Source organism: Mauremys reevesii, linkage group 12 (assembly GCF_016161935.1).
Source record: "Mauremys reevesii isolate NIE-2019 linkage group 12, ASM1616193v1, whole genome shotgun sequence".
Lineage (NCBI taxonomy): Eukaryota > Metazoa > Chordata > Testudines > Geoemydidae > Mauremys > Mauremys reevesii.
In genome coordinates this window covers 4,272,669-4,294,087 of record NC_052634.1, presented here as the reverse complement: position 1 = coordinate 4,294,087, position 21,419 = coordinate 4,272,669, and the positions used below count along the sequence as shown (strand labels likewise).

The 21,419-nt window shown below is 53.4% G+C and overlaps 1 protein-coding gene across 1 annotated transcript; it reads left to right on the top strand.

Moving 5' to 3' along the window:
- The first annotated feature begins 3,232 nt into the window (after window positions 1-3,232).
- On the top strand, window positions 3,233-14,724 carry TMPRSS5 (transmembrane serine protease 5). The gene is made up of 12 exons (XM_039496356.1): window positions 3,233-3,289; window positions 5,221-5,328; window positions 5,890-6,012; window positions 7,599-7,690; window positions 9,046-9,159; window positions 10,065-10,108; window positions 11,293-11,455; window positions 11,591-11,769; window positions 12,308-12,406; window positions 12,794-12,936; window positions 14,187-14,339; window positions 14,554-14,724. The coding sequence occupies exons 3-12, from the start codon at window positions 5,980-5,982 to the stop codon at window positions 14,557-14,559; spliced, it is 1,026 nt and encodes a 341-aa protein (XP_039352290.1). The 5' UTR covers window positions 3,233-3,289; window positions 5,221-5,328; window positions 5,890-5,979; the 3' UTR covers window positions 14,560-14,724.
- The last annotated feature ends 6,695 nt before the right edge of the window (window positions 14,725-21,419 follow it).

Genomic DNA, 21,419 nt, shown 5'->3' with positions numbered 1-21,419 from the left:
ACACCCCTCAATCCGCTGAAGTTTCTCAGCACCGCAGCCCAATAATACAGTTCAGTCCTGCAGCACCCACCTCTGCCAGTTCAGCTCAGTCCTGACCTGCATCAATGAAACATACCTTTGCCTCTTTTCTCTGCACTCTACTACCCTGGGCTTGTAAGTATGGGCCATTAATACACGGCTCAGGTGCAGAGAGTAGCCACCGGCCTCATGCACATGAGAGCTGCACTAATGGCCCAACAGTACATGCCTTTTTGTCTGCTCTGGCTTAATTATCTCAATGGGCTCTTCATTTTGTGCTGTAGCCCAAGGTGTGATTAGCAAGGTGGGTAAAATGCACCACTCTCCATGCTATAAAAATTCAATCCAGTCTGACTTGCAACCAGGAAGCTTCGGGGACAGGAGTGACTTGCAATGAGCCTCTCCATGCCCTCTCGGCAGGAATGACACAGGCAGCCAGTGAGCTATCTCAGCCACGGATCTGTGTGAGTGTATTGGGGGAACGGGGGTCCCAAGGATCTTACCACAGTACCCCAGTCCTGTCTGTGGACTCAGAGACCATGATGGTAGGAAGGAAGATGGTGCAAAGGGAGAGAAAACCCTCGGGTCGGCACAAAGGATCCTGCTGGCAATCAGAACCATTTCCACAGCAAATAGCCTCAGTCGTTTCCACCCCCTGAGCCAGGCAGGTTCAAGGAAACCCAGGGCCCCTCCGAGGCCCAGGAGGGGCTGGCTGACTTTGAGGGAAGAAAGAGACAATGGAAATGGCCTTGTAGCATATGACAGCTCTGCACCAGGGACAGGACAGCTATGCACCAGGGACACGCGATATCACGCTCCGTGGCTGCTGTGAAACCTGCCCGAGACACGGCTCCAGATGCAACGTGTTAACCTCGGCAGCACTCCTGGAGATTTAGCCAACGAACTGACTGGAGCAAAAACTGTGGGGAGTTGTTGCCATAGGAGTCAGGTAAGAGGATCCCATCTTCCTAAATGATGGATGAACTGAACCTTACGGGGCTCGGAGAGGCTGCAGCTGATCTTACTCTCTTGCAGTATTTATCACCTGGAATATTATGGCTGCACTGCAGAGAAGTCTTGTCCAAACAGAATCGAAATGAACCAGAGGGCTGAGATCTGAAACCTTTCAACAAAGGCTAATACCGCTCTGTCACTCTCCACCCTCAATCCAGCGGAGTGACAGAGTTTCCCGGTGGGGCGCCTGGGAGAGTGGCATGCTTTTTTGGGCACGGGCAGGAGGGCGGGGCGTTGCTAGGTGACTGCCCCCTCATCTATTACAGGCACCAATTAGCAGATTGTAGGGAGGTGGGCAAACCAGTCTGGCAGCCTCCTGACTTCTTTGGGAAAACAACAGCTCTATTCACTGTGACACCATAGCTGCTGGCTTTGTTTCCAACCCACCCATGCATGCGTGTGTGGTGTGAAACCCAGGCTATTTAACGGGAGGCCCGGGTGCTGCGCCTCTGTCAGAGAGCAGCCGCTGGCCCCATGGAGCAGTGATGGTGAATTAGCTGCATGCTCTCCCCCCGAGTGCTGCTGTCATGGTAAGGATCTTTCGCCTCCTGTACGACCACGCGCTGTCTGGTGGTGCACGGCCTGGAGCTAAGTGGTCTCAGAGCACCTGCAGTTTGATATGGGAGTGGTGAGCGCTGTGGGTTCCTTTCATGCACTAGACCAGAGGTTCTCAACCTCTTTCTTTCTGAGCCCCCACTCTCAACGTGCTATAAAAACTCCACGGGCCACCTGTGCCACCACAACTGTTTTTCTCCAGGTCCAGTAGATTAAAAGCCAGGGCTGGCGTTAGGGGGTCGCCAGCAGGGCAATTGCCTGGGCCCCCATGCCACAGGGAGCCCCACAAAGCTACGTTTCTCCAGCTTTGGCTTCAGCCCCATGCAGCAGGATTCAGACTTCAGTCCCGTGCGGTGCGGGTTGGGCTTTCTTCCTGGGGCCCCAGCGCCTCTTATGCCAGCTCTGGTTTATTTTGACAGACCCCCTGAATCCGGCTTGTGGCCCCCACAGGAGGCCTTGGACACCTGGTTGAGAACCTCTGCGCTAGAGGATCTAATACGCTCGAACATTTGCATCCCACCGTCCCAGCGAATGGGAGGGAGGAATTGTGGGTTGGAAACTAGTGAAGAGCCTGTGACTGAAGGAGGAAACGGAAAGCTAATAACTGAACGTTCAGCCCGCATCAGATTTGTGTGTGTGCGCGCGCACGGGCAGAAAGTGCCCCACTCGGATTGCTGAATAAAATACCTTGTTTTCTTTCTTAGCGCTTCTTACAGAGCTTTGAGGGGCCTGTCGCACCGCTCCTAGAGGGCAGCCTTGGGCTCTCCAGCACGGCAGTTGGTGGAGAACATTTCATGAAAACATTTTTTAAGCAAAATGAGCATTTTCATGGAAACACTTTGTTTTGATCAAAATCTGTTTTTGAAGAAAACCTAGTTTGTTTTCAGTGCTCAGGGCAGGGTAGTTGTTTTGTTTTCCCATTTTCCTCCCCAAGGGGTTAATGTAGTTTCATTTAAAAAACAAACAAACAAACAAACCTGAAAACATTGGATGAACATTTTTTAAACAAAATGAAAATGTTTTGTTGCTTTTGAATTTCCCCCGAGAGAGTCCCCCTGTGAATTGACCAGCTGTACCCAGCCCACACAGGGCTGCCAGGGGAGTGCTCTGTTCTCCCACCCTGCCCCCTAGGACCTAGGATCCCACCCCCCATATCTCAGGCTTCCACTGAGAAGAAAGGGAATGCCTGTTCCCAAACTGCTCTGGCTTTGTGCCTCTCCCCCGGGGCTGAGCTGGGACCGGATCCCGACTCTTGAGCCAGGGGTCCATCTTCTCAGTTCAGAGCCCCACAGTGGAACTCCCTCTCTGAGCTTGCCCACTAGGATCCCCTCTCTAAGGGGTATTGTGAGGTTTTCATTGACCACTGGACAGTTGGACACTGGTGCCTGCAGGATAGGGACGTTGCAGTTGGCTGGACGGAGGCAGAGAGTGCACTGGCTATTTATCTATCTAGCCAAGTGGATTTTCAGATCTGGGCCCAGCATGAGTGACTGGGCCATGAACCACCTCCACCAGTGCATTTGGACCATTCCCCTGATTCCTTCCCTGTGGCCCCAGATTTGTACAGATCTTTGTTTCTTTCCCTCTAGAGTCTTGGATCAGTTGCCCAGTTCCCCATTGACCTTCATAGCCCTCGGGATGCTGGCCAAGACAACGGAGCCAAGAGGAGAAGTGGGAAGGATACAGACCTCAGCAGGACAGGGTGAGCTATTCATGGGGGTGGGGCAGCTGGGGCAGCATGAGGCGTAAGGGGTTTCTCTGCTTCGCCTGGCACCCACAGGATCCAGATCAAGCCAGGACTGGCGACCCCACAACACCTGCTCACATCAAGGTAGCTGCATTGACCTTGCCTAGGAGATGAGCTGTCAGAGACTGGGGGTCCTCATGTGGGAATCCCACACTGAGGGGAATCGCTGGCAACTGTCCCTCGTGCTCACTCCAGAACAGGCGCTTTCTTTGCCATTTCTAATCCTAACCCTCACCTCCCTTTGGAAAGAAAAATACCCTCTCCCCACCTCCCCGAACCTGAAAAATCTGTCCACTCCTCCCCCACTCCAGCAACCCCGAGTGTCCAGGGCCTAGAGAGCCCTGCATGGAGGGTGCTGGAGTAGCTGTGCAGGTTGTTACCGTCGCCTGCCCCTGGAGAAGGTCACTGGGAATTGCCCCTTGTCGGAGGTGTCCAGCCAGCCAGTCTACTCTGCATTGCTAAATGCAGCCAAGTGGGACGGCTCTCCAGTGCGCCTGAAGCACCATGTCACCACATCTTGTGCTCATGTAAATGACTCAGAGCCTCCCTTGTGATCTGTAGATACTGCAGATGTTGCCTCTCCAGAGACACAGCCAGCTATTAGTAAAGTAGGTAGGTTGCCTGGTCCCGCTAGCCTGGCTTCTTTAATTGAAAGGAGCCTGCTGCTCCTGTGCCTTTGACTGTGTTTTCTGGCCAGATGGAAGATGTACAGGGGAAGGTTCCCTCCTTAGTTCTCATGTTTGCACCTTGGGCAGGGGCGGCTCCAGGCACCAGCACGCCAAGCGCGTGGCAAGCCATGGGGGGCGCTCTGCCGGTCGCCGCGAGGGCAGCAGGCAGGTTGTGTTCAGCGGAATGCCTGCGGAGGGTCCGCTGGTCCCGCGGCTTCGGTAGACCTCCTGCAGGCAAGCCGCTGAAGGCAGCCTGCCTGCCGTGTTTGGAGCGGAAAAATACCTAGAGCCGCCCCTGACTCTGGGGAGTCTTGTTAGGGACTGAGACCCAGTGCCCCCTCCTGGGCACTAACCTTGGTGCATGGCGGACTCCTGGGCTTATCCTCACAGGAAGAGAAGAGAGTTTGTGGTGAGCTAGGGAGTTTACAAGGGGCAAGATGGGGCCTGTTGTCAGTAGCTACCGGTGTGGTGCTCTGCTCTTGCTCGATGATGATAAGAGTTGGCTGTGTGTGTGTTCCCTCTGTATGCTGCCCCGGCTCTGTGCAGATAGCTGACACAGCAGACCCCGAGAGAACCCCCAAAGACCACAGACTCTACTAAGGTACAAAGGAACCCGAGCCAGGTTTATTGTCAAACAAAGCACAGTAATAGTTCCCTATAGACTCTACAGGACATACTACGAATATGTGCCCCCTGGCAATGGACACAGCTCAGTCTTTGGCGGACTTTCCACTGCCCCCTAGGCTGGACATAGATGCGCACTCCAGGACCTATTTTTATACAGTTACAGGACAGATTACTCATCCCTCCTGACATATTGAGGTACAGCCCCTTGACTCATTAGGGGCTGTCTCCCCTTTGATCATGTTGTTCCAGAGAAGTAGATCTTTCCATCATGCTGTCCTGTCTTTAAGATGCACCTGCCTGTTCCTTGTTATGTCTGTGGAGTGTCCTGATGTCTTCTCGGCACAAGTTCCTCTTCTTGCTACTTCTGTGAGCGGGGCCTGCCTCTGGCTCACAGCCCTGCTTTTGCTTAGCAATGCCTGGAAGTACTTTGGTTCAGGCTTCAGGCCTCAGACTAGGCCTCTGACACAAGAGTTTATGTTTCAGGGCCTCGTCTTACTACAGGGCCCAGACTGTGCCACAGAGGAGAAAACAATAAGACCCACAACTTGTTCAGTATCTAACCTCTCTCCCCTTCTCTCTGTTTTTTTAAAGATTCTTCCAACACGTCCCTGGAAAACCTCTGCCCCATCAAGAAATGCCTCCTGCTGCTTGGGGCAATTGGGCTGCTGGCAGGGGCGGCCGTCGGGATGTGGCTTCTAGGTCTGTATCTCCTGGGGGATTCCTCACCTCTCTCAAAACCGGCCTTAGACCAGTGGCTGAAATGGAGAGCAGGGCTTTGGGGTCATGCAAGTGATGGAGCGAATTGTCACCAGGGTCCCAGGACCACAGACACCAGGCGTGGGAAAGCCTAGCTGCAAAGCCCAGGAAGCGAGAGTACCGGAGGCAGCACAGAGCAGCAGGCACTGGAATGGGTTCTAGTCCTGGTCTGCCATGATGTGCTGCGTGACCCTGGGCAAGTTCCTTCCCCTCTCGGAGCCTGTTTCCCCTCTCACCCTGCGTCTGTCGTGTCTGTTTCAATGTAAGCTCTTCGGGGCAGGGACCATCTCTCGCTGTGCGTTTGTACAGCACCGTGCACAGTGGGGGTCTGATCCAAGTGCTACTGTAGTGCAAATAATAGATCAGCCTCATAATAACTGGAATCTCTCTGTTGACTTCAGCTAAGGGTATATCACCCCCTCGGGGCCAGTGCAGGGTCGTGTGTTCTGGGGCCTTGTCTAGACTGTTCAATCACATCTCAGTCCTCTGTGCTTCCTCCTGAAGTGAAATTCCTGACAGCGCCCCTGTCGGACCAGGATCCCAGCCCCCTGCAGGACATGGACTCGATCCCGACCTGCACAGACGCCGGGGAAGATGAGCCCGTCATCACCACGGCTCCCAGGAGAGGTTTGAGATCTTTACTCCCCAGGCCCCTTCTCGCCTCGCAGCCAGGATCCCTGTGGAGAGGATGTGTCACCTAGTGCCTTCAGCTGGACCTTTCACTCACAGTGATCTGTGGAAACCCCCTGGAATCCATCCTGACCTAAGAGCAAGGAGATTTCCTCTCCTCAAGGTCAAAGGCAAAGCAAAGAATGATGCTGTCTCTGTGCCTTTGCACAGAGACAGCATCTCTGTGCAAAGGCACAGACCAGAAAGTTCCCCCACGTTCTGTTTTTCTCCTTCAGTTTTGCAGTAAAAAGCCTCTTCCCTCCCTGGAGGATGTTTGCAGTCTCTGGGGCTGTGGCATCACAGTAGCAACTTGACAGCTGAGCCCAGTGGTTAAAGGGGAGCGAAGCAGGAGGCGGAGGAGCAGTGTGGGGGTGGGGTGGGGGGAAGTGCTGTTTACCCAAGCCAGGGAGAGGAGGGGGAGCTCTGTCTCTGTTCTGAGCAGAGGAGCAGGGAGCTGGACTGCTCCTTACTGACCCCCTGATTCTGACCCCCCCTAAAGTGGGGGCTGAGCAGATTGTGAGCTGTGGTTCAAATTCAGCAGCGACGCCAACGATGGTGTAAATGACTTTCCCACACCTCCTGCTGTCTGGGGCTCAGCGTTAGCCCTCCGCACCCATCTCCTGAGGTCGCCACAGATCACAGTGTGTCTGGGCCCCATGCGGCTGGGGGGGTTCCCCTCTTGCAAGCACAGGCGAGGTGACAACAACCTCTTACGCGCCGGGTGTTCAGCGCAGGGGCACCAGTGCTCCAAACATGTCTCACTTCCTGTTCTCCACTGGTTTCCCCTTTTCCGACCCTCACACCCACTGTGTTAATCCCACGGGAAGCTAGCCCTTGGGATGGGGCGTCTCACAAAGTCACCACTGTACAGCAATGGAGTTTGAATCAAGTCCCTGAGATACTAATTGCTTGTTGAATGCAGGAGACTGTGTGGTTCATTGGACAGGGTGTAGGACAGGCAGCAGGTTCCACGCTTGCCTCTACCACGATCGCTCTGTGACACCAAGCTGGGCCTGCCTCTGCAATGGGGATAGTGTTAATGGTGCTATTTAAAGTGCTTAGGGATCTGTGACTGGGAAGTGCTATGTGAGCAGTAAGTGTCTCGGATTCAGCCTCTAACTAATTTTGCAGCTTTTCTTTCACTCAAACACGCCCTGCTCAGCTTCTGCCTTTAAACCCAGTCCCCAAAGTTCTTTGTTTTTGTGACACTGGAGTGATTCTGAAGCAAAGGGGAAGCTTGCTAGAGCCCTCTGCACAGCACTACCCAGAATGCTTTGCCAGTACCCAGCAGTGCCACCCCCTGAGCCCAGGGACCACATGGAAAGGTCCAGGAGTGGTTTTCAATAGCCCCAAAGGTTTTCTGGGGCACTCTGCAGGGCCAGATTTGGGGGTGGGCTCATCCCTCCTTAGTCACTGGGACTTTACTGTGTTTAGCTTTGGCCTTTGCAAAGAGCTGGTCGCAAGGAAACTTGCAGGATGTTTTTAATAAAATGGTTTTAGTATCTTTCAGAATAAACACGGGAAACTTCTTGTTGGAAGTGCAGGTGGAAGGCAGGCCCGGCTGGCTCCTGGCATGTCACGAGCGGTGGAATCTCTCCCTGGGGACTCTGATCTGTAGGCAGCTGGGATACCTCCAGTAAGTGATGCTCCTCTCAGCATAGACCTAGTCGGCCAGTCTCAGGTACAGGTCTTTGATTTGCCATTTTGCTGAAGATATTGCAGAAGTAATGTGATCAGAGCACAGGACTGGGGGCCAGGGACCGTAGAGTTACTGATAGTTATTTGGGGCCTAGATTCAGCTGAGAATGGGGTCCCATTGTGCTAGTCCCATTTCTCACCCTTTTTCTATTTTGCCGTTGGAAAAGGGAGGAAACCCCCAAATCAAACCATTTGGGGGTTGGAATTTTCACTGCAAATTTAAATTTTTTCACCTGATATATTGTTTTAAATGAAAAAATGTCCTGTGGGGAAAAAAACAATCTGCATTTTTTGACTCACGCTAGATGTCCTGTAGCTTGTGTTTATTTCCTGAAACTTTCATAGCAGCTTCCCAAGCTCACAGAATCATGGACTGTGGGATTATCTTTCCATCGGCTTCCCTGGAAGTTGGGTTAAGCCCTTATATCATCCCTGTCTATGGAGTCACTCCCAGATATCATGTCACTGTTCTCCTCTCCACGGCTGTTCTGTGGCTGTGCATTTCCTCTGAACATCACCATAGAGATGAGGAGGATGGTTTTCTGGCATAAATGAGAAGCAGGACTCCTGGGTTCTAACTGTACCTCCTCTACTCCCTTGTGACCTCTATTCTCTGTGCCTCATTTCCCCCATCTTTCAAACAAGGATCATAATAGTCACCTGTTTCCCAGGTGAGGATGAACTGGTTCATGTTTGGAGCGTGTTTTGAGATCCTCACTTGGAAGGTGTCAGCGAAGGACACGGTATTGTTACTTTCTCCTGTTGTACTCACACGCCGTCGACATTGCAAGGCTAGCAAAGGGATGGTAGCATCTGAAAAGATACTTTAGTGATGCAAGCAAACCTATTTCCTGATTTTGGGGTTAGAGTGTAAAGTAAGGGCTGGGGGATGTTCATTTGCAGTATTATTATTTAGCCACTAGATGTCCCTGTGTGCTGTACAGTTCCAGACAGGGCATTGCCCCTGGTAAATGAGAGAGACAAAACTGGAACTCAAGTAGTGTGCGTGGAAGCCTGTTTTTGTGTGTCTGTAGTTGGTAGCCCTCCTGGTTAAGCTCTGTGATTCCATGAAACGTGGCAGGGTAAAGGTTTAGTCCTCCCAGTGGGTGATGGCTATTATATTTAACCCTTTCGTCTCTTGTGAGCAGTGGCCAGAATTAGCATGTATAAACTACAGTACAATGGTTCTATGCAGAAGAGAGGAAGGAAGTGACCATAAGAACGCTGTCATGTGGGTGAGCTCTCAGATCGCTCTCTGTGTTTAGGTGATGACATTTGCTGTTGCTTCTGCAGACTCGCCCATCACAAAGGAGTGAACCTGACAGATGTCAAGGTGAACGATACGCAAGGGTTTGTTCAGATTGTGCCCAACCAGAAGAGCAGCATTGAAGACGTGTGGCAGGTCAGGTGGGTGACAGAGCTGGGGAGAGCAGGACCGGCATTGGGGGGACTGAACAGAAGGTCCCTTCACTGTTATATTGTCTGAGAAAAAGTCCCCATGTTTCTGGAGGTGACTGCCAGGCTCTGCAGGGCTGGCATTGACTCTGATCAGCAAATACGGAGGGAGGGAGAATATCTGAGCTGGCAACTAAATGATGCCAAATGGGAACACACATAGCACAACGACTGCACGGGCAGGAGCCACAACTGCCAGGAGGGTCACGGTGTTCGGTGCTTTGGTCATTCCATAAAATAGGACCTAAGCCAGCTTGATGCTTACACAGTGGGGATGCCTTCACAGCACTCTGCACGTGTGGGCATATCCGAGCTAGCTTCGATCTAGCTAGTGCGAGTACCTATAGCAGCAAAGCTTTGGCGGCACGGACTTCAGCACAGCTTAGCCACCAGAATAATGACCCTGGGACCCAGACAGTCTGTGTTTCACGGCTAATGGTACCTGAGCTGGGCACTGGGGTATGTCTACACATGCTGTAGTCACATCTCTGATTGCAGAGCAGAGATCCCCTCAGTGCCAACAGGGTAGCTGACTTCCCGACCTTCAGGCAGGCCCGCTAGCCCTCTTAGAACAACTCTGCTTTGCTGCTGCAGCAACACAACCTGGGTCATTGCACACGTGAGCTTTCTGCCCTGCACCAGCTCGTGTTTGCAAAGTGCTGGGAAGGAGAAAAGCCTTTGGTGGGCGCGATGATAATTCCTATCAGAATCCACTTTCTGGGCATCCTGGGTGCATCTGGCCGGTCGCCATTCCTAGGGGAGCTGCCATAGAACCCCGTGATGGGCCATCTCTGTGTTTCCTGGCTGCAGAGTTCTGGGAGAGCTTTATTTCAAACCCTGATTTTATTCTTGTGCAGGAGCAGCTGTGCTTCAGGGCGAATTGTGGCTCTGAAGTGCTCCGGTAAGTGCTTTCCCCTGTCCTCATATTGCACTGGGGTCTCTTGCATTCTCGGTGCTATTACAGACCCTCTGTTCATTAGCACAAGCCCCAGGTCGGCTAGACACCGAGCGCCCTGCGCTCAGCATGGCCCTGGTGTTCGTTTGCAAAGCCTGTGTCGTTCTTCACCCATCCAGCAGCCCCAGTGTTGGGTGGTCTGCGAGCAGCAGCGTTACTCAGCGAGGCAGCACAGCCCTCTTGAGCGACCCTGCAGTAACAAGGCAGCACAAACCAGCTGGTCTGGGTGGGAGGAAGATTTAGCTTCCCAGCCGGCTGAGTGGCAAGAAAAAAAGGGTGGTTTCCAAGTCCCCGGAGCAGCCCCTTTGTCCGTGTGATTTCATAGCTGGGGTTTGCTTGCAGCGGCAGCAGTGACATGACTGTCAGCTCCCCAATCCCTCCTGTCCATATGGCACAGCTACTGTGTAATTAACAGCACATGCAATCAGTGCCCCCATCCCCCCGCAGTATCTACACCCTAATGGTCTCAGCAGCCCCTTCTTGTCAGGGAAGGCAGCTGTGGCCCAGAACTCCCCTGAGGCCAGCTGGCGGGGCAAGCGGCAAGCCCAGAGAAGGCCCAGGTGGAGAGGTGGGAGTCCTGCATCCCTCGCTGTTCTCTCTTGCTCCCTCTCCACTCTGGTTCAGTGGGGCTGGCTGGGGGAGGAGACTTGGTTTAGGTGACTGGGTGGGCAGACAGAGGTCCTGGAACTAGCTCGGAGTACACAAAAGGGGTTAGAGAGGGTTTCTCTCTCTTATTTCACATGGGGAACAGCACAGATGGCAAAAGAAAGGGAGAAAGCTGGGGCCACCCTGAATCCCTGATGTCCTGTGGGGGGTGAGCCAGGGACTTGGGCAGAGCAGGGGCTCACAGCCCGGAGGCAGGAGCACGCCTGGGGAATGACTCCTGTCAGCTGCTTCCCTCTCTGCTGCCTGCTTTCCCTTTCTTTCCTCCCATTTCCTGCCTCTTTGTTCTCCTGCTCGGCTCCCCCAGGCTTGGTGCTCAAAGACCTTCCCTCTCTCCCTTCGTCCCCAAGGCAAAGCTCCGCAGCTCCTGGAGGGGACAGGTTTCTCGGACACCCTTTGCTGCCCATCCCTCCCTCACTCTTAGGTGGTGTTTGACGGCACCGGGTTCACGTTACTCCCCTTTGCAGAGTGCGGCCTGCGCTCCAGGGCAGCCCGGATCGTGGGGGGAAGAGACGCCCCGTTGGGACGCTGGCCGTGGCAGGTCAGCCTGTACCTCAACTCCAGACACGTGTGTGGAGGCTCCGTGGTGGCGCACGACTGGATCGTCACGGCCGCTCACTGCGTGCACAAGTGAGTCTGGGAACGGCACAGCCGGAGGCCTAGTGCCGAGCCCGGCTGTTCCCCCAGCAGGGGAGGGACTGGGGAATTGGCCGCCCCAGAAATACTGCAGCCCTAGAGGAACAGGTGGGCCATGTCTCTGCTCAGTTACAGGCGGCCTCAGGTCTCCAGCTGGCTGGTCTTTGCCGGGATTATCGCCCACGTGTCAGTCCCACAGCAGGCCGGGGCAGCGGTGGAGAAAATCATCTACCACCCCCGCTATGACGACAGGAGTCACGACTATGACATCGCACTGATGAAACTCACAGCGCCCTTGAACTTCTCCGGTGAGACCCTTCTCTTCAGCCATCTCCCCCTTGGAGGGGGCGGGGGATCCCCCCAGAGCAGCCCCAGGGCTTTCATTCACAAGGGAGCCACCCACCAACGGTCCCATTCCCACGCCCGTGGCCTGTGTCAATCCCAGGGGCAGTGCCAGTAGGGGGGTTGGTCCAGCTGTGATGGGAGGGGGCAGCAGAGAGAAAACACTCCCCAGGCAAGCCCCAGGGTCTCTCTGATGGCACATGGGACAGAACGCTCGCAAGACCTTGTCTCCCACGGATGCAGTGAAGTAAGTGGGCAGATTTTGTAAAGAGCTGGGATCTGGCTGTAAAGGTCACAGTGGGAGCCGAGCTCTTTGGAGAACCCGGCCCCTGGAGCCAGAAGGAGCAGAGCTGCAAGGGTGTTTCGCTTGCACGTCTCAGGACTAGATGACCCCTGCTCGCTCCAGGCTGGCTGCTCCTGGGAGCCGCTCTCGATTTGTTTGTGCCGTGCGCTGGGAGGGGCGCCCCAAGCCGGCGGTGCTCTAACACGTGGCTCTCTCCCCAGATGCCGTCCGTGCAGTGTGTTTACCGCTGTACCATCAGGATTTCCCCCACGGCACCCACTGCTGGATCTCCGGCTGGGGCTACACCAGACCTGAACACGGTGAGCAGCTCCAGCAGGCACGGAGAGCTCTCTGGTAGCTCCCTTTTAAAACAAAGACAAGTAAAGGCTGCATCTCACTGAGGGGATGTTTGAGTCTAGAGGAGAGTATTGAATTCTGATCTGCAAACCTACTGCAGTCCTCAGTCCCAGCCCGCAGCCCCTGCTGCTATTGCAGCCTGCGGCTCCTTGCACACCCATAGCTCTGCTGATACCCCCAATCCCCACTGTTATTCCAATGACCACTTCCTCAGTCCCAACACCCAGAGCCCTGGAGATAGAGGGTCTCTGTAATGCTCCATGTCCCGCTGTGCCTTGAGTGCAGACCCCAGCATCTAGCCACCAGGGCTGCAGGTTAAACTGTCTCTTGTTTGCTTTCCTCACATCCAGTTCCTGTTGCTGAGATGCTGAAGGAAGCTACTGTTCCCTTAATCAGCACGAAGAAATGCAACAGCTCCTGCATGTACTCTGGTGAGCTCACCCCCAGGATGCTGTGTGCCGGCTACCTGGACGGGAAAGTAGATGCCTGCCAGGTGAGAGCAGGGAGAAAACAACCCTTGTTGTTAATAGGCCGAGAGGGATTGAGTCCTTCCCCCCACTGAGGAGCAGTGTGATGCTGCTCACCGTGGCCTGGATCCCACACGGTGTCTGCCACGTACATGAAAATGGGGAAGAGGGTGGGAAACGTGGCTCCCCATCTAAATGAAGAGGGGTCCCCCCTCTAGCCCCTTACCGGAGAGGGCATGGCAGGAGCATGCTCAGGCCCCGTGCAGCACAAGGCGTGTGAAGGTCTTAGGGGCAGAGCAGGGGCACGTTGGGGGTGTGCTGGTGCCCTGTGCAGAACTAGTGAGAGGCGGTGGGTGTCAGGGCGGGGGCACTTCATCGGATGCATAGAATGGAGCATATAGTGAGGAGATATATATACATACAGAGAACATGAAATAGTGGGAGTTGCCCTATCAACTCTAAGAGGCTAATTAATTAAGATGAGCTATTATCAGCAGGAGAAAAAAAGTGGGGCAACTCCCACCTTCTCATGTTCTCTGCATGTGTATATGTCTCCTCACTATATGTTCCACTCTATGCATCCAGTGAAGTGGGCTGTAGCCCACAAAGGCTTATGCTAACCCTAACCCTACACTTACAAATTTGCAGCGCTGCAGCAGGGTGTGAAAACACATCCTCTCCAGCGCTGCAAATTGCGGCGCTGCAAAGCGCCAGTGTAGTCAAAGCCCCAGCGCTGGGAGCGCGGCTCCCAGCGCTGTACATTATTCCCCACAGGGAGGTGGAGTACGGACAGCGCTGGGAGAGCTCTCTCCCAGCGCTGGCGCTTTGACTACACTTAGCGCTTCAAAGCGCTGCCGCGGCAGCGCTTTGAAGTGCAAGTGTAGCCAAAGCCTTAGTCTCTAAGGTGCCATAAATTCTTTTTACAGCATTTGGCCCAGATTCACAAAGGTATTTTGCTGATTAACTCCCATTTATTCAAATGCCTTTGAAGAGCTGGTGCTGTGGATTGAAAATGGCCAGTAAAGTGCTTTGAGATCCTCTGACTGAGGGAGAGGAAAATCATGAGCACTGAAGCGATGTAACAGAGCTGGGGTTTAGCAATCTGCATGCCAAGGGGACGTACCGGCAGCAGGCAGCTCAGCTCTGCCCCTTCCTGCATTTCAGCCTCTCGCAAGGCTGACAGGGCCCACAGGGCAGGATCAGCCCTATGGTGCATAACCCACCTGCTAGCTTCACGGAAGCCCTGCCCCACCGTGACACTCGCTCTGTCTTGCAGGGAGACAGCGGGGGGCCGCTGGTTTGCCAAGATGAACTCACCTGGCGCCTAGTGGGTATCGTGAGCTGGGGCACGGGGTGTGCTGAACCCAACTACCCTGGGGTTTACACCAAGGTGGCTGAATTCCTGGACTGGATTTATCAGATCATCGAGGTAATGGGAGCAAATGGACAAAGGCCTGGGTGGACCTCCAAGGAGAGGCTAAAGCAGAGCAGGGTGTTGGCTCATGAGCTCTGTCATCCTGGCTACCACCAACCTGCCCCTTTGGTCACCGCTGTCCAATGGGTACATTCCTTCCTGATCCCCGTGACAATCTCTATAGAGGGATGGGAACGAAGGTGGGTTTAAAATACCCCTGCCATTCTAGATCTAGTGCAGCTCCTGGGAGAAAGTCACCAGCTCTGTCCTCTGCAGCAAGAGCCTTCCAGAGGCAGGAAATCAGAAACGCAAGCCGGCTCCCTCTGCTTTGGACGGCGCAGAGCTGAGAGGCACAGAGGCAGGGCAATCAGCAGCACAACATGCACCTAAATACAGAGGGATGGAAAAATACTCCAAAAGGCCTAGAGGGCCCTGCTCCCTGTGGGAAAGGTAGGTGAGACAGCTGGGATCTTGTAGGCACAAACACTCACCCGTGCATCCATACACCACAACCGGAGCACACCGGTGCTCCTCCAACCAGCTTGGGGTCTTCAGATCTCAGCCTGCCTCCCTCCCCCAGAAAGAGCAAAGGCATGGGAAGGAGAGGAACAAGGAACAGAAGCTACAGGGGACATTAGATTTAAGGAGAGACTCTGAGCTTAAAAAAAAAGTCTAAAGCCCCCATTAAGTTTCCGTAGATCAGTTGTAACTGACAGCAGGGCCTTGTGAAAGTTATTCTCTCACTCACCAGCTCATTGTTGGAAGTGTCTTTACTGTATGGGAGCAGAGGGAACACAAGTCAATTTCTTTTTTCCATAGTCTGTTTCTAGTCAATATCACGCCTGTGCTGCAACACCCTGAAGTGTTTGACTGCAAAACAAGGCAGGGGGAGGTTTTTTATTTTTAAAAAGAAAATTGCCATGAAAACAGCTCATTTCTCTGATTTGAATGAAAATATTTCTATTGATCTCAGGTTACACAGCGCTTCAGAGATGACCATCGACCTCCATTTACATTCTTTACCCAACCCCCTGCCCCAACGTAACAGGATTTTAGTCTTGCTTCCAAATTAGCAACAGTATTCACCCTTGTGATTTGAGAGACTCTCCCATCCCAGAGCATGGAACCGATACAGCGTTTTGTCTGTTCTTTAAACAGAGCCACTAGGAGCAAAGCAAGGGTCAGGCTTAAGGAGCAGAGCCATCCCCAGGGTGGACGTGCCAAGCAAAGAAGAGTCCAGGACAAATGTATCCCCACTCTGAAGCTCCGTCCCAGTTAATATGTAGTTACAGTGGATCGGCATGAACTGGAAAGTCGCAGGGAGCCGTCCAATCTGCCTGTTGCCAAGGCCTGTAAGAAGGCATCTCCAGCAGCCCTGGTGTGTTCTTTGGTGTAGTGCGAGGGGCAGCCTCTCTGCTTTTGCCTGTTGCAGCTGATCCATATTAAACAACTAGTGTTTGAGCAAAGCCTAACCTAGTTCTGCTGTAGTGCAATGGTTTGGCCCCATGCTTGGGCTGTGTGTACAGGTCTGTTGCATCTTACGCGCATTTAACATGTGCGATTTCTGCTTTACATGGTCGGCAAAAATAAAAAAAAAGAGAAAAATAATTTTAATACTGCAGCAAAGAGTCCTGTGGCACCTTATAGACTAACAGACATATTGGAGCATGAGCTTTCGTGGGTGAATACCTATTTCGTCAGATGCATGCATTTAATACTGTACCTGTAGTGTGGGCGATTCCACCAGCCATTCAACTCAATGTAATTTTGACTATACGTGGTAGTCGCTTTATGCGCTAACCGCAGAACGGAACCCCCGCATAAGATGAGATTCGCCTGTAATGGGGGTTCACATCCCCCCATGTGTCTGTGTTAGAAAGGACTTTGGATGGATGTCAAAAGTAATTGTGCTGTGTGTCCCCTGAGCGATGGGGGGGCTTCATCTCTCTTGCCTGTGGAAGTTGTGTAGATAAATCTCTACATTAAGCATCTTTACATAACTTTCATATGACTTTGTATTATGCCTCTATTTTCATACAACTTTGTATCAGATCCTTATATAGAAAACTTGGTATTGAGCCTTGGTATAATGTAAAAAAACTGTCTTTTTGCTAGGAATAGAATAAGATCTCTCCCCCTCTCCCCCACCTTAAATCAAATGCTCTGTTGAATGAACAAGGTGTGAATGAGCCAGGCGTGGAAGGCAGCATCTCCAGACAGCCGCAACTGTTGGAGAGGGGATGGAAGCCAGACCCAAGAACAATAAAACTTGTCAAGTGGGCTCACTCGAAGAGCAGACATACTGATGGCCTTGGGGTTAGACGCATGCGCCTTCTTTTGGAAACGCCCTCTTTGAACAGCATTGGGACAACACCCCGAAGGGAGCAGCACAAAGGACCAATGGACACAGAGACAGGTTTTGCATCTGGTACAGATCTGCAGGAGAGGGAAGCTGCTATAAATGTGAGGTGTCCTGCAGAGGACTCTGGGTCATGTCTTCTCAACATGGGAGCAGCAATCTTGATGGGTAGAAGCCCGGCTCCACCCCCCATCTAACTCACCTAGACAGTGAAGTTAAGGGGAGCAACTAATTGGTAACAACAACAAGATGGAGTGTGCTTGTGTGTGAGTGTGCGTATGTGAGTGCATGCATGTAATAGTGCATGACTATATTTATCAGATGACTATAATCCAGTGCTGATTGATCCATGTATTACCAATAAATGTGGTGCTTTGCCTTATCACCCCTGAAAAGATCTTGTGTGGTACTTTAAGTGCAACCATTGTTCCACTTTAATTAAATGCTGTTTTGGTCAACCCCTTCTTCTGGTCTCCTCGGTAGCCCAGTGGGTAGGCTCTGGGCTTAGCCTGGGGGGAGACTGGGGTTCAAATCTGCCCTGGAGCCTGTGCCCTCCACTTTCAGGAAGAGGGATGGGCTTGCTCTTGCCTGTTGAAGCTCTTCCACTTTAGTTAAATGTGCTCTGGGCGAGTCTCCTAGCAACTCTCACTCTCTAGTCCAGTGGTTAGGATACTCGCCTGGGTTGTGGGAAATCCTGGTTCAAATCCCCCAGCTGCCTCTTCAGCAGGGATTTGGACAGGGATTTCCTGCCTCCTAGGCGACTGTCCTTTGCGGTGGGCCATCCTTGTCCAAACCCCCTCTCTTTCTCAAGAGGCCATTGTCTTCTTGGGACCGAGAGGGGATTTGGACAGGGATCGCTCACCAGTGACTCTCCCCCAGGAGGTGGCAGCCCCCAGTTCACACCCCTCAAAAGAGCAGGGGAGTGCCCTGGGGTCTGCCACAACCTGGGCGTGTATCCTGATCACAGTGGACAAGAGAAAGAGGGGGTTTTACTGCTCAGCAGCAAAAGCCCCTTTAATTAAAAGAGCAAGAGGCCCTGTGACAGGCCTCTTGCTCAGCTAGGAGGAGTCTCCTCTCACCCACCAGAGGCCCTCCTGTCCCACACAGCGGGGCATTGAACCAGGGTCACCCACAATCCAAGCGAGCACCCTAACCCCCATACCATAGAGGGACTTGAAAGCTTCCTTTGCTCCGGTTAATATATAGTTAAAGTGGGACGCTTGAGCGGTAAGAGATTGAGATGCCTCTCCCATCTCAGGGGAGGGATTTGAACCAGCACCTTGTCAGTTCTGGGATAAGTGCCCAAGCCACAGGACTACAGAAGGAATCACACAGAGCCATTGGCCCAATTCTCATGTCATATTTACTGAATGTGGCCTACCTTCAACGGAAAGGACTGAGGGAGACCCCGCAGCCCACTAGCCAGGCACTTAGGCCATTGGGTTGAGAGGTAGGTAATCACCCTTCAAATCCCGTCTCAGCCAGCATAAAGGGGATTAGAACTGGCACCTGCCACTTCCTAAACAAAGGCATCCAAACCACCAGACCACAGAAGGACTCACAGTACAACAGTGGCCCAGTGACTGTTTAACTACCTATTGACATTGCCCCCCCTTCAATAGGAAACACTGAGGGAGCCAGCCCATTGGACTACCTCCTAGCCCAGCACTTAGAGCATTGACCTGCCAGGTAAGAGACCAAGGTTTGAATCCCGTCTCGGGCAGCATAAAGGGGATTTGAACCCCAGCATCCTACAGGCCAGCCACAACCCCAAACCACTAGACCACACAAGCTTGCTTGCCAGTGTTGCGACCCAATGAATATGTAATGAAAATGGAACAATTACAGCAGAAAAATTAGATGCAGATGACACCACCAGGCCCCAATAAGAACCCCTCTTAGTCCAGCAGCTGCACGTTCACTTTGGAGACAGCTGTTCAGGTCCCTTCTCAGCAAGCTGAGACAGGAGTTGAACCCGCATCATCCACATGCTGGGTAAGGACCCAAGCCACTGGACTACCAAGGGATTCATGGGGGAGAGCTCTTTCCCAACTGCTCTTTAATGGAAGTGGCCCAGCCTCAGGCTGCCACAAAGAGCAACCCAGCTCCTACTATCCCTTCCTGGGGCTCACACTTGCGACAATGCAGAGCCCTACTGAAATCCCGCCTCATCGGGCAGGGAGAAGGAAATTGAACCAGCGTCTTCCCCTCCCCGGTACCAAAGGATTCTTGCCAGCCACGGCCAGGAACCCCGCAGGTGACTAAACCGTTTCTTTTGAGCTTGTTCGGTACCTGCAAATACCCCACAAAACAGCTGAGGAGAGAGGGGGAAGGAGGCTGAGGCCTGTCATGTAACTTTCAGCCTAGTGGTGTTAGGGTCCTCCCCTGTGATTGTGGGAGGGGGCCCTGGTCTCATTTCAGCGTGGACGAGCCATGCCGAAGCGAGGAGGTGCCAGAGCTCTATAAAAGGTGTGAAGTGACTAAGGACGTGTTTAGTTACCCCTGCACATAGCACACAAGGCGGGTGACCCGAGGACACGAATACCAAACATGAAACCAAACCAAAGGCCGCACGGCTTCCCACAACGCACGGTCGGCCCGTGGAGCTCGTCGCCAGTTGACGGGGTGAAGGCCAAACTGTAAGCGGAGGGTGGAAACGAATGAGTGAGTTTGTGGAGAATAGCTCCACCAAAGCTATTAGCCAAGAGCGTCAGGGACGCAGCCTGGTGCTCCGGGCGTCCTGAGACCACAGGGCTGCCAGAGGGTGGGCGTAGCTCACCGGCTCATTGCCCTCTTCTGGTCATTGCCGTTGAAGCATCCGCCCCCGCGGGAAGAGTGGCGACCAGGCCGGAAGGCTCACTGGCTCGGCCCCAGTCTGGCCGTTCTTACGGGCGTCATTTCCCCCTGGCCTGCCGGGAAGGGATTTGAAAAGGCCTCACCTACCGCCCCGGGGAGTGCCCCAATCATGGGTCCTGGGCTGCTCAACGGTGCCTGTTGAAGCTGTTCTACTTGATTTAAATAGCACCGGGGTGGGGTCAGGTGAAACGCGAGGCTCCCTCTCTAATCCAGCGGTTGGGCTTCTCCTGGGGGCTGTGAGAGCTGCTGGTTCAAATCACCCTTTCTGCTACCCCTCGAAAGGGGTGTGCGGGAAGAGAAACCTGCTGCGGCAGCCCAGGTCTGTGTCCCGGTTGTACAGCTAGAGCGATGGAGGCGGTGCCCCTTGCATTAAAGAGCAACTGGGAAAGGTGTTTGTTATCAACCTCTCCGTAGTCCAGTGGCTTGGGGCTTTACCCGGCATGTGGGTGATGCAGGTTCAACTCCTTTCTCAGCTTGCTGAGAAAGGACTTGAAGAGCCGTTTCCTGCCTCCAAAGTGAACATGCAGTTGCTGAGCTAAGAGAGGTTCTCATTGAGGCCTGCTGGTGGCATCTCTGTTCAATTTTTCTGCTGTAATTGTTCTATTCTTCATTACATATTCATTGGGTCACAACTCTAGCAAGCAAGCTTGTGTGGCCTAGTGGTTTGGGGTTGTGGCTGCCCTGTGGGAAGCTGGGGTTCAAATCCCCTTTATGCTGCCTGTGATAGGATTCAAACCTTGGTCTCTTACCTGGCATTCAAACCTTGGTCTCTTACCTGGCAGGTCAATGCTCTAAGTGCTGGGCTAGGAGGTATTGCAATGGGCTGGCTCCCTCAGTGTATCCTATTGAAGGGGGGGGCCATGTCATTAGGTAATTAAACAGTCACTGGGGAGCTCTTGCAGCATGAGTCTCTCTGTGGTCCAGTGGTTTAGCTCCCTGCCTTGAGGAAGGGGGCGGTGGGGGTTCTAATCCCCTTTATGCTGGTTGAGCCGGGATTTGAAGAGTGATTGCCTACCTCTTAACCCAACGGCCTAAGTGCCTGGCTAGGAGGTAGTGGGCTGCGGGGTCTCCCTCAGTCCTTTCTGTTGAAGGTAGGCCACATTTAGTAAATATGACATGAGAACTGGCCAAATGGCTCTGTGTGCTTCCTGCCGTAGTCCTGTGGCTTGGGCACTTATCCCAGAAGTGACAAGGTGCCGGTTCAAATCCCTCCCCTGAAATGGGAAGGGAGTCTCAATCTCTTACCGCTCAAGCGTCCCACTTTAACTATATATTAACCGGGGCAAGGTAAGTTTTTGTGTCCCTCTATGGTACGGGGGTTTGGGTGCTCGCTTGGATTATGAGTCACCTGGGTTCTAAACCCGGCTCAGGAGAGCCTTTGATGAGTGAGAAGGAGATCTCTCATAAGTGAGCAAGAGGCCAGTGGCAGAGCAGGAGGGCCTCATAGAGAGAGGAAGATGAGCAGAGCAATAATAGGCCAGTAGGAGGACCTGGAGGAAGATGAGCAGAGCAATAATGTGGCAGGGCAGGAGGGCCTAGGGGGTGGGGTTAGAGAGAGGAAGCAGAGCAATAATAGGCTAGTGGCAGCGTAGGAGAGCCTGGGGAGAGAGAGAGAGGAAGATGAGCAGGGCAATAATAGGGCGGGTGGGGTGAGATAGGGAGACCCCCCCCAGGCAGAGCAAGAGGGGCCAGTGGCAGGGCAGGAGAGAGGGAGACCCCCAGGCAGAGAAGAGGTGAGAGGCAGGACAGGAGGGCCTGGGGGGGTGTGAGAGAGAGGGAGACCCCCCCCGGGCAGGGTGAGAGGCAGGACAGCCTGGGGGGGGAGGGAGTAGAGGGAGGTAGGTTGGGGGGGGTGGTGAGAGGAGAGAGAGATGTGCAGA